General features: G+C 40.0%; 1 protein-coding gene across 1 annotated transcript in view; it reads right to left on the reverse strand.

The window, feature by feature from the left end:
• Positions 1 to 558: 558 nt before the first annotated feature.
• The window catches only part of LOC134872101 (polypeptide N-acetylgalactosaminyltransferase 10-like), a 61,001-nt gene continuing 47,990 nt past the window's right edge, over positions 559 to 13,569 (reverse strand). The window contains exons 8-12 of the mRNA XM_063895243.1: positions 11,344 to 11,451; positions 7,699 to 7,920; positions 6,663 to 6,779; positions 4,892 to 5,041; positions 559 to 4,556 (exon numbers count right to left, since the gene is read on the reverse strand). Of these exons, the coding sequence (XP_063751313.1) occupies positions 4,392 to 4,556; positions 4,892 to 5,041; positions 6,663 to 6,779; positions 7,699 to 7,920; positions 11,344 to 11,451 (762 nt within the window). The 3' untranslated portion in view covers positions 559 to 4,391. The remainder of the gene's footprint in view (positions 4,557 to 4,891; positions 5,042 to 6,662; positions 6,780 to 7,698; positions 7,921 to 11,343; positions 11,452 to 13,569) is intronic.

A 13,569-nucleotide genomic window follows, 5' to 3' on the forward strand; every position in this document is an offset into this window, starting at 1 on the left:
TTATAGGGTACATTGGACAATCCTTTACCAAAGCAATTATGTACTATAATGCCAACAAATCCTTGCAGCAGCAACATCCCAAAGTGACACACAGACAGTAATAACATCTACTGCCACTGTTTAATTGTGCACTGTGGATAAACAGAAAACATCCTTCTAGAGGTACGATTCTTTTTTTGCGTGCAGATCTTTAGTTTAATTATGAAGTGCTGAGTTCTTCACTGTTTTCTGTGTTATACATAATATTCCTTGACCTCAAGACATTTTCCAGAAAAGCTAAGGAACAGTGGTTAGGAAAGACATTGGACACATCTTTTGACTTTGCAATTGCAGCCATTCAGTACAACTGTATATCAATGCAGAAATAAGTGAGTCAACATGTTCTTGTTGACTTCCAGTAGTTAAAGTTAATGTTTGATTGTGTTTTGGATAATGTTTGGAAAGCAACACAAAGCAGGGAATGAGCACAAACTTGTTTGGATGTAAATAGTTCTGTTAGTTCTGACTCTTCAGGTATGTATTGATCAAGTTTGTATTTAATTAATCACCAGAGACACATTTTCATCCAAATATAGAAACCTTTTATTTTACAATTTCAGCAAAAATATCATACAATTCCAGTTTAATTTTAAAGTTTGTTAAATATCTAAATACACTTTTACAGTTGCAATGTCAGTAGAAAAAAATATTGGATATTTTTTATGAGATACAAAATGTACACTTTCCTACACATGAAAACCCACACACATGGTGTGAATGACCGACTGGCCACTGACGTTAAAAACCAATGCCCTTTTAAAACAACATGAATTCTCGTCTTAAAATTCACCACTTAAATAAAAAAGTATTTTGATATTACAACAAAAAGTGGCAGCACATTTACACTCTCCTTACTCCATAAACTGGAAATGTGTTTGACAACTTGAACTGGACTTTTGAGTTGTAAAATGGTTTTAGAGAGGAATAGCTCGTACACAGTGATAAAAAGGTTTAATACTTTACCACAGTGAATGAAAGCTTTAAAAAAAAGTAAATGTAATGGGTCATTAAGACTCAACCTATTGTTTTTATTGATGTACTAAAAGCATACTTTACATGTGCAATGGAAAGGTACGATGCACTCTAATGTCCAAAAGAAAAAACAACACACAATAAACACTTTACTTCAAGGGATACAGTTAGCAACACTTTGGGCAATACTTTCAATTGTTCAATTTGAATTACTTTTTTCTTTTTTAAAGCTCAAATTAATGCTCACACTAATTGGGACAGAGCACCAACACCCCCAGCTAAAATGAGGCATACATGCTCAGTTCAGTTGCTTTCAATATCGTTGGCAATGTTTCCTATTTCAGGAAAAAGTACTGAAGAACTGCATATTGTATCAGCAGGGATTTAAAGTGACGTGTTTTACTGACATTTCTTAAAACATCATCATCTTCTTTGTATGGTATGTTTAAACACATTTTATCTAAGGTTTAACTGACATGAATCAAGTTATTTTGTAAAACCAAGGAGAGACCTTCTAAGATAGAAGGTACTATAGGAGTACAACAAAAATACTACAGTTTATCATTACAGCCCAAAATGTTGCTATGTGTACTCAGCCTTCAACACAAGTGTGTGCTCAAGTACAGTGTTTGAATCAAACAGTCCTTCACAATAAAGTCACATGATTGGACAACCCTGATTGCATTACTGATCCGAACAGGACTTTGACAAATCACCCAGATAACATTGATTTAAAAGGAACAAACAAAGAGAAACAGTAGGAAACATAAAATGAATCAGGCTGTAAAAGGTCTGATGGGTTTTCACTTCTGTCCTGTTTGGTCCTGTAGTGAAATCCTGGCTACATCTGAGAATCAGTGGTCTGCAGCAGCAATTCCCACTCCCCTCTTAACAATCTGACAATGTACAAGTTGTTCAGGCATGTAGCGAAAAGGTCAGGGGAAAAAGGACACAGGAATCCTGAACTAAATTTAAATCGCCATGGTCTTCTATCAGGTGTGCAAAGGCAGGATTTTTTTTCAGAGAGAGACAGTTGGCCATATTGAATACAACGATTAGCGATGGATTTGCAACAAAAAATAGCGTTATAAAGTACTCTCAATTGTTGGACAAATCACAACTGATGCATGGGCTGCAAAGTGTTATACGTGTCTATAGTAACTATTCTCCTTATGTCATCTTAAAAGTGTTCTAACCTGAATCAGTGTCATTTTAGCAAACGAATATGTCCAAGTTGGCATAATTTGTGACTTAAAGGTACCTTTTCTAAGGTATGTTGAGTATAGGACATGTTTTTGAAGTGTTGACGTGTAACCAAGCACACCCGATAATGACACATACTATACATTGTTCTTTATCACAAAACCAGATTAGAGAATGGGTGCAGCCGACAGACAAGGAAATGCCAGAAAATCACGTTGAGCAGGACCCTAACCAGCTTAATCACAGGTTTAAAACAAATGATAACATAACATGTAATTCAAATGGATAGAAAAACCAATAGGGCAAACACAATGAAGTAAACAACAATTCCCTTTCCCATAAAAGTACTTTGGATTGAACAGGTGGGAAAACAGCATCGTGTAGTGATTGAACGCCTCTTCTTAGGGCTAATAGTTTCAAGGCAGGAGGAAAATGTGGTGGGGAAAAAAGTCTCATTAGCTCTATTCACAACCAGCAGTTACATGTGTGTTCATTCAGAGAGCCATACAAGACTCACAAAGCCAGTGGCACCCTCAATGAACAGCACCAGAGTCGAGCCCAACTCATCTTTAATTTGATTGAGATTCAGGAATAGTTTTCTGATGTAACCATTCTTTCGTTTTCAAGAAAAGTCACATCCTGAATAGATTGCATTGTTTCCTATGCTGATGTAGACATCTTTGGCCCACACACACACACATACACAGACACACATTTTCAGAAAATACACACGCCAATCTAGTCCTCTTCCAACAAGGCACGAAGATTTCATTCAAGTTTATCATTACACAAGTGCTTTATGCATTTTAAACCCCCATTCGTCTCAATCCCAGAGCTGCCTCAGCGAGCCTACCAAGAGTGATTCTCCTATTCGTCTCCTCCTGCTCGCACTGAACGCTAAAGTGATGTGTCAGCTCGGCAGCCAGCCAAACGCGCGGCCCTGCTGTGAATCAGCTGGCCTGACAGTCTCAGAGCCAGTCATCCGGCCAGGCAGGCGTCCATTTGCAGTCCCACCCGCTGCTTTGCGCCGTGATGCGACCCTGCGCTCGGCAGAATGTGACGGGGTCGTTCCGGCGACTGATCAGCGGAGTCGTACGGGGAGCAGCAAAGGTCGAACAGGAAGCAGGGGAAGACTCTAAGAGGTGTGACAGCAGCCACCAACACCACCCTCACAACAAACAAACCCTTAGCCAGCAAGAGTTGGCCTGCACAAAGCCCGGCATTGGATAGCGCTCGCTTCCGAGGAAGAAAAGATGAATGTGGCACGGTGACAAACCCGCGGACGAGTCATCAATAAATACAGCCAGCAAAGTTCAGAACAGAGGAAAAAAGGCATGAGGGGCATTAAAGAGGTCGCTGTTCCACTTTCTTTTTCAATCTCCACCTGCTACATTCAGGGCAGCTCGGCCCCACAGTGGCCACAGAGAAGTGGGGGGGAGCAGGGGACACGAGGGGAGGATGAAGGAGGGAACAGAAGGTGGATGAGGGTTGTAAAAGAGAATCAATTCACCAGGTGATTTTCAGAGTGGTTCTGCCTGGCTTCACCCAGGTGTCAGGATGACTTTGGCTCAGCAGGAGCCACCCCCCCCCCCCCCAGGGAGGTTGTCAGAGCTGGAGAGACATAAGGGGATTTGAGAGGAAGAATGGAAAAGGTGCAGTCATTCAGGCAGATAGAGATGGACGTGCAGGCGGAGGCGGACCGGCAGAGACAGAAGGGGAAAGAGATGGAGTCAGCGGATAAAGGTGGATAGACAGAGAAAATTGAGAATATAAAACTGCGCAAGGGAACAGAAAGGCAATGGTTAAAGGCAGAGCACAATTTAAAACAAATGGAATGAGAAAAGGGAGAAGAAGTATGTGAGATAAGCAATCAGCAGCCAAATCAGTAAGTGAGTCAGACCCACCGCCACAGCAATGCCGTGACAGAGCAAATACATCTCATACAAAATCACTTTTAAACACAAACCCATCTATCAAAGCTCAACTCAGTGTTTCCTCTGACTGATGTTTTTAAACAACTTCCCCCACGGTATCCCATCATGCCTCAGTCTGAGCGACCCTAAGAGAAACAGCTGCCACCTTCAGGTTAATTGGGGAACCAAATAAAACCCATTTCACAGCAGCAGCCGATCCATGTCTGTGTGCGTCAGGAGTTTTTTCGTGGATGCTGCAGGGCTTCAGTTGGCCCCCCGGTTGAATTGTTCGAGAACGGTGGAGTTGGTTTTCTCAAACAGCCACTGCTGTGTGGCGGAGGAGGAGTCGCACGTGTTCATGAAGATACGGCGCTCGTTGGGGCTGCAGTCGATACAGCTGTTACTGACGGAGTGATACAGACTCTTATCCTGGAAGAAGGATGGAGAAACACAGAACATTGTCTAAATAACAAAATTAGGATTTATTTCATTGTAAAATGTTCACCTTGAAGTTTTAGCCAATTTTCTTCAGCTTTCAACTTATTAAGAACCATTTTCCCAAGCATTTTAGATAGTGATGACACCGTAGCCTTTTAAAAAAATCAATTTAGCACGATGTAAGCAGTATTTATTCAACTTAAACACACTAAAATGTACTTATGAGCAGACACAAAGACTTCAATGTTTCTAAATGAACAAAAGAGCAGAGCGGCTGATATATAGACATTATGTGGTTACAGTTTCTGTGTTCACCGCTGCCGTACCTTTCTGTAGCGCCACAGCTGGTTGCCCTTCATGCCATGACAGTCATACAGGGTGACGGGGCTGTTGTGGGAGACGGCATCGAAACAGACTTTCTTAGTGTGCATGGGGTCGCCCACCCGGATGTCCTCTCTCCATCCGAATGTGAACACCTGCAGGGAACAAATCCCAGTTGAAAGGCCACATAATTCCATGTCAAAATATTCAAATACTAAAGCAAAAGGGGAAATTATATTGGGATGGCTGATAAAAGACAAGATGCATTAACCACGGAAGCCTCTTTGATACAATCCAGTTGGAGAGGCAGAAGCAATGCTCTTTAAATATGTAGTTTTGTTTTGTATTAGTAAAACCACAAAGCAGCTGTGTTCCAGGTGAAAGTGCTCAGCCGCCATTAGGGCCCATTATCATATACATCATAGGAAAATACAATTTGTGCCTTGGACATTCTGAGTGAACCTTCAAGGATTGTATCTCTTATAAGGGCTCTGGTTTTCACTCTTACACTTAGTCTTACATGTGCGACATAGTTGAAGCTCTATACTTTGCTTTATTTTGAAGAAATGTTCAGTTATCTGACTTAGAAAACTATTCTTAATGTTAATGTGGCCTTTACACTCATCGTTTTTCTCTGGTTACTGTTAGTCAGAATGGTTTGATTGATTGTCCACTGAAACGTAAGATCAATGTGTCGCTCTCTTACACTTCGTCTGAGGATCACAAGGCTGTGTAGCCTCTTTGGATAATAACTCAACTAATGTATCAGACTTAATGACTAAAGTTGTTCATTGTGAGTTGTGTAGGTTGTAAGTGTGACTGTATTTAGATACAACATGGTTAAGGATCCACTTTGACAGTTGAATATTGCATATACATTGCATTCATTGCATATGATAAAGAGTCTAATCAAAGACAAACTGATCAATACTAAAAGTTACAACTGTGCAGACAAGTGTTCAAATGCATGAAATGACATGAATAACTTAAAACTTACAGACTTTTTGATATGGTTAAAAGCTCACAAGTGAACCTTATGTTGAGATTTTAGTGAAATAAATAGCCTCTAAAACAGCCTTGCATGTTGACTGAAAAAGATAGTATAACATGAAATCGACTTTAAACATAGCTGCAAAATAACAATTGTTTTGATGAAAAATAAAGCTCTAATATTATTGCAATTGATCACTTGATCACAAACTAAATAAGAATCTCTGCAGCCTGTCAACTGGAGCAGCGTTGGCCACTTGGACATCACTAAGACTTCCTGTACGAGTCCCTCGTCTCCTCATAGAAAATAAAAAAAATCCCTGACAAGCACAGCTGTCGTAGCGCTTCCTGTGAAAAGCAGGGAATCAATTTCTCATTGATGCTGAATACCGATTTCAACGATGAGATGATGAGACTACAGTGCATCTTCAGATTAGAGCAATTAAAGTGTCAGAGGCACAGTATTTCAGCTGGGGAAACAAAAGTAGAGATTCAATCCATTCATTTTGTATTAGGATCTTTGTTTAAACATCTTTGGTGTGACGTGTGAGAGCGAACAGACTCCTTTGGAATAATGCAAAGATAATGAAGCAGTGCAAAGTAGTGTGTGGTTTATTTATCCGTGTAAATCTATGACACGTAGAGTGTTACGCAAAAGAGATGCATTTACTAAGGAGACAATCTATCAACAAAGATACGTCTTCTCTAGAACTTAAAATCAAGCCTAAAGACTTAAAAGAAGGGTATTTTTTAGATTAACTTATATATGTTGTTCTTTGTGCTCACCTGTCCATGGCTCCAGCTGACGTCGCCCCGCCCCTTCACGCAGTTCTCCAGGCGGATGGGACTCCCGGATACGAAGTGTTTACTCTCTAGACACATGCTGCTGCCCACGTTACGCACCTACACACACACACACACACACACACACACACACACACACACACACACACACACACACACACACACACACACACACACACACACACACACACACACACACACACACACACACACACACACACACACACACACACACACACACACACACACACACACACACACACACACACACACACACACACACACACACACACACACACACACACACACACACCTATTTTACTATAAAAAGGTCACACAGGACATAATGCACTTAATTGTTGAGGCAGATTCAAGTTTTTAGAATTAGACCCTTAGTTTGGTATATCTCAGAGTGCTTTCCTCTCGGAGTGCTGTCAGAGCAGATTTCCAGGCAGCAGCCTGCTGCGACTGACAGATTATTACAGCCAAATGGCCACAATTTTCTCGACAGCCTCTTGAGTTATTTTAGAAGAAGCCATTACTAATGATACCAATGGTTGTATTGAAATATCAAAACCAAGTTGTTCAGGATTTGATATTTCAGTTCTTCACTTGATTTGTGGCAAATTGTTTTTTTGTCTTTACAGGTGACAAAACAAAAACACAAACACAAAATATCAAAAATGTGGTTGAATCATTTTCATTCTATTCAGGAGTACTGTAAACTGAGCTTTCACTAAAAAATGCTGATTTTAAGGTAAGATATGGCCTACTTAATAACTAGAGAAAGATTTTGACAGCCAAACATTGTCTTGAAAAAAAATGACTTTAAAGAAAGTTGAGAGAAAGCAACCCTGGATAACATTTCTGTTAAACTACTAACACACTTCAGATGCTCCGATGTTTCATCATCTTAGTCTGGATTCGTCATGGTTTTAAATTTGGGAAACCTATCGTTGAGACAAATTCCTCTCACTACCTTTCCTTTTTGTGTTTAAGGTATGGGAGCTGACTGTACCTCTCCCCACGCTCCAGCAGGTGGCTCCACTGGTGGGTAGTGTTTGGGCAGATCCCAGGCCACCTTGTTCATGAACCACTTGAAGTTCATGCAGTTGAGGCGGTTCCTCAGCTCCTTCTGAGCCGTCATGTCTCCTGCCGACAGGTGACGGTACTCAGGCCGACGCTGGTAGATGTATTCGGCGTACTCGTCCATCCACACCTCTGCCACACGCTTCAGATTCTGAAACCAGCGTATAACCATTTTGTTAAAGCTACATATTCCAAATGTATGAACTTGATCAATAAGCAATGAATGTAATCCAAAACATGTTTGTATCATAAGGCTTATTCTGTAGATGATTGTAGTTTACCCTATGATTAACCATCAACCCAAACACTTCCTGCTCCTGATTATACAACCACATTTTGTAGACTGTCAATGGGGATGTTATGGTATATACAATGAATGACCAATGTAGCGATTCCTCCCTCTATTAAAACTCTACTACAGTATACCTTAGATGTTTTTTGGTCTCTACCTATTCATGTGGGTGAAGCTGCCCCAGCTATTCACTAAATGTGCCTGTCTAACTGCCTTGTTGCTGGTTGGGAAGAGAGTTTACAGTGGAATCATTGGAGGTTTTTTTTTCCAGAGTTTAATGCAGAAAACTATGCTGATGAAAAAGAGTAAACCGTTTTCAGCAGCAAAAGCAAAAATAATAACCTCAAAGATGCTCTGTTTTGTGGGGAGTTGCAGAGTTAGGAGATCATTCACAGAGGGTTGGTCATTATGAGAAAAGTCCACTCACTTTACAGAGTCATTACATCCATTGGCTACCTTTGATATTGACGAGTGCGGCTTTAAGTTGTTGTTGACAAGGATTGGGGCTTAAGAGGTGACAATTTGGAGCTCGGAGCTACTTCAATATATCTAATCCACTCCTTAACCCACCATTGATTAAGGTCATAAGAGTCAAGTGATTCCCATTGCACATTATCTTGTAGGAAAACAGCTTCCAGCAATGTGGAAAAGTTATTATTCTCTGTTAATGGTCTGTACATACAGTATTGAAATCATGCGGCTTGTTAGCAGATTTTTGTGTTTCTGGACTTTATTGAAAAACAGAGTGAGACATCATCTTTATATCCTGCCACCACTGATTTTTTTCATTCATCCGACATGACGAAATGAAAAAGCCGCTAAGGAAAAAGGCGGCCAGTCATCTTTCAGTAACTGTCATCATGTCTCAGAAGGCGAGAGATGAAAATAGTAGAAGCAACTTGTCATGAGTCATGGAAACATTGACAATACATAGCCCAATGATGTGCTAATTTACAGGACAGGGTGGACACATAATAGACAACATCTTTCCAGCTGTTTTTTTTTTTTTTCACGTTGCATGTTAATCATGGCAGGTCCAGCCTTTTACCTGAAACACTCACTAGAAAAAGGAAGCTTAATTTTGAACTTAATTAAAACCACATGACTTGTTTCGCATTCTATAGAGCCAAAATACATGATATGTATGTGAAACAACATAACGTCAACAACATCTAGTTTTGATTTAATAGCAGTAGCATGTTGCAGTAGTACTGAAGGTAACATTTATATTATACGCCTGGAGCATGACACCTAAACCACACAGGAAAGAGTGTAAAGCAGGTTGTGCCTTAGTTTCGCTCCATTTAATAACACTGGGTCACCTTCAGATGATGTGTAAAGGCTTTGTCAAGTCTACTTCCTGGACCAAACAATATGCCAGGGAACTCTGTGAACTTGGCAAACCATGCGAGTAAAAGAAAGAGCATTTGTATCAGTTGTAAATATCTATAAACCTGCCTTCTTTATAATGTATACTCTTCCTACTAGTATGTTCTAAATACATACACTAGCAAATGGAGAGTACTCTTTTTATGAATGCGGATGTATTGTGTTTTCACTAGACTACAACGAAAACTGCGTGGAATAATGTGCAATTGGTCCATTGGTTCCTTCAACTAACATGGAATCCTGTAAATTTAGAATGAAAGGGAAACTGTTAAGATGAGAAGGTGAACAGAATCGTAAGCAATGATGACTGCAGGGCAGACAGATTCTTCAACAGCCTATTTAAGCTTAGACAATAGCATATATTAAGGATTTACAACCAAGCAATTGGAAATCCATTAATCTGAAGCCTTTGAAGTGTGGATTGTGCAAGAATGAAGTACAGTTTCAACCAGCTTTCCAGGAAAGTATAAATACAAATCATGTAGCCTTCAGAAGTACAACAATAAACTCACACACACACACACACACACACACACACACACACACACACACACACACACACACACACACACACACACACACACACACACACACACACACACACACACACACACACACACACACACACACACACACACACACACACACACACACACTAATTTTAGCCCAAGACTGAAAACTTTTTTTCTATGTCTCTTGCAAAAGTCAATGCAACAAGTGGGTCCTGCGAGATTCCCCGAAATCAGCTACATCTATGGTATCAGTGACGGAGTGTGTAATTAAGAATGTTTTGTTAAGGTATAATTATCCAATTTACAGTCTTATCCATTCCTGATAAGTACCAACGAACGCAACAGTCAGCTAAAGAAAATCAATTAACATAGAAAGTACGACGCAGAGGAATCAGGAGAAATAACAGCATTCAGCCCAGCCTCAGGTACAGTAAGTATTTCTGTAATAATAAACTTGCTACCTGTCTGATATCAGCATTCACTACAGCCTCAGTGAAGGGCCAATGGTCAGACCGACGAAGCAAAGATGGAAGCCAAGAGGTTTAATTACACATTCAGCCAAGCCAAACAGAGCCAGGTGTCAGACTGAGGCTGAGTCATGCATAATGAATACGATTCAGCTACAGGCTAGATGATTATTTATTAAAAAAGTCTCACACTGTGTCCAGTTGTAGAAGCTCAATATTGGAAAACTGTAAATTGTATATTGAGGATCATAAGATTGATTCGTACCCATAACGCAACTCAAGACAGTTGGGTCGTGGATTTGGATGTGATATGCTAGGAATGTAACCTTGAGCTACTAGCAGTCTTCAACACCATCCTAACCCCAACCGTAAAGTGACATCAACTAAAGCAATTCATTTCAATTTACATATGCAGTTGTGCACCCTGTAAACCAAATTTGCAGAGTACAGCTAAGGAAGTTGTAGTTTTAAAATAATCCAACATGCTTTAGCTTTGCAGGATGTATGGCTTTTGAAATAATGTGTTATCAAAACAGTAAAGTCTGTACCGAAAAAACGGAAATGTTTGATTCAAAGTCGTTGTTGATATCTGATGCTGAGGATTTTGCAACTGCCCTTGTACATTAAAGGTGAGAGGAATTAGTGATGCTTCTAAGTAGCCAAAACATGCATTTATTAGACTGAAAAAAAAAACTTTTCCCTCAGAGTGATCCACTCCGCTCACTGTTATCAGTAAAGATTAGGAACTATTTTTACCTAAGGGAAGAAAATCAGATTAGCATTCAATTTCCCTCCATACATACAATATAAATGCCCACGAGATGTTTGCACAGAAACAAAGGCAACAATGTAGACATCCTTGTGTGTCCTTGTGTCCACATCAACATGTTGTAAAACCATCTGCAGAGACTCACCCTGGCAAGGCTGACCCCACCGGGAACTTTGTAGGGGACGTACTTCCTGTAGATGTGTCCTACCCTCGAGCAAGGAATGTCCTCCATCCTTCCACCACACATCCACACCTACAGACACAGAGAGAGAGATATTTAGCAGTGATAAAGACCATATCAGTTCATGGTTAGTTCAAAGCTTCAGCGCTAACTGAACAGTGTACATATCAGATGAGCTGTTCTGGTCAATAAATAAGAAGGATGAAATATAAGTGTAAAAATGTCAACACGTGGGAAGACATGATGAAAACAAAGCCAAGGAGGTGAAAAGAAGGTTAGGATATAAACAAAAGGAAAGATGTGGGAGGATGACAGAAAAACATCAAGCAATGTCATTTGAGTAAATAATTGTAGGCTATGGGTCTTGCATCATAGGAGAGGATAAAATTAGACTAATCATTTTTCAGATTCGATACAAGCTTAAATAACCTCAGGTATTAACACTATGTATGGAGAGTGCAGGAGTGGGAACTAAATGAAGACAACTTACGAAAGTCACCCCAAAGTGTACTTTTTAAGATTGTATACAGACCAAAGAGAGTAAATGACGTCAACGAGAATAAGTCAATCATTCGCTGGTTAATGACAAAGACTGATAATGGATTTGTGAGGGTACGTTTGGAGAGCAGAGCAACTTTTCAACGCCACAGGCTATAAGGTAATTTCAAAGACTGATTGTGTGTATAATTTATTGATGTGATTTATAACTGTCCGTTAAGCATGGTTTACTGAATAGCTTGATAAAGCACAACAAAGGATTAATTGCTTCAATCAAAAGTGTGGTCATCGATCTCATTAATCAACAGTAGCTAATTGATATTTCAAAGATAGATTGAAATGATCAATTTCACCCACTTTTCAAATCGTGTGGAGAGGGTGTTCTCCCACTATCAATTCAATACATAAATGTCAAACTTCTTAAACCGTTTTGCAAAAGGTTTGTGTGACTCTACAATCACAACCACACAATTAGAATCTTGTGTATCCTTCTTTCCTTAAACAGATCTTGCCACAAGCTTCAACTCCATATCCGTTGTGATAGTTCTGTGTTTTTTTTCTCCATACTGTGCTTTTATTCATAATGATTTCCAATGTATACACGTGTTGAAGTTTGGCATTTTTCTCGAGGACACATGTCTGACTAGGGATGTAGACTGGACACAGAAACTCAGTGAGTCCATAATGAGGAAAATGTTCCTCTTCCCCTGACTGTTCGACTCTTCTTTTGGATTCTATCATTTCCATTCCGTTTTTGTTATTCTGCATCACTCCCCTTCCTGATTCTCCAGAGTGGACATCAGCTGGCTGCTATTTCAGTTCAATTACTCCTTGTCGAGTTTGTTGCACCACTCCAGGTTTGACAAACAGAATCGGGGGAAATAGCAGATTAAATACACCCTCTCTGCATCTGCTGTGGGGAAGGTCTGACCTGCAGTGCCAATCCTTCCCATCGTCTTCATCCCAAACTGAAAAACCCGAGCTAAAAAACAGGGCGCATCGAGGCAGGAAGGATCTGGAGCTTGAGTTTTGTGCCGGTCAGATTAAATTGAAAGTCTCATCACTCACTTTAAACACACAAACTCCACAATCTGCTTACCTCAAACTATGAAGACTTCAAACACAGCCCCATAGACTGAGCCCTCTCTTGAGTTATAACTTCATCTGCAGTATATTGAGCTTTTCAAAAAGGAGTCAGAAAATGCTACAAAACTGGTGCCAGCCAGTATTCTACGGTGCAGATGGAGAAACCAGATTTCTTTTTCCACTCATAATCAAACGATACCCTGAGGAGGTTTGAATCCACCAGCATAACTCTGGAGAAATGTTATCACGAGTGGGCACTGGTTATGTTTGTATCTTGTGTACATACAGATATATATTTATCTATGTCTGTGTCCACGCAGGAAACGCAACAAACATTTCTGCAGATGGTTTCCTGGTTGGTTAAAACTGTGTGGCTGTACAACATTAAGAAACATAGCGGCTCCACACAAAAGGCAGGCAAGGAGCAGACTGCAAGCAGGTTTTCACTTATTCCATAAAAGGATTTGCTAATTATTTTCGTTGGGCCTTAGTGATGCACATATTGCTCCTTTGCATTTTAAGATTCACTGAACTTTGACCAAAAATGTAACAAATGTTAGATTTACCATTACAGTTTTGCAAAATATATTTTAGAATATCTACTGA

The sequence above is a fragment of the Eleginops maclovinus genome, chromosome 11 (genome assembly GCF_036324505.1).
Source record: "Eleginops maclovinus isolate JMC-PN-2008 ecotype Puerto Natales chromosome 11, JC_Emac_rtc_rv5, whole genome shotgun sequence".
NCBI classification, from domain to species: domain Eukaryota; kingdom Metazoa; phylum Chordata; class Actinopteri; order Perciformes; family Eleginopidae; genus Eleginops; species Eleginops maclovinus.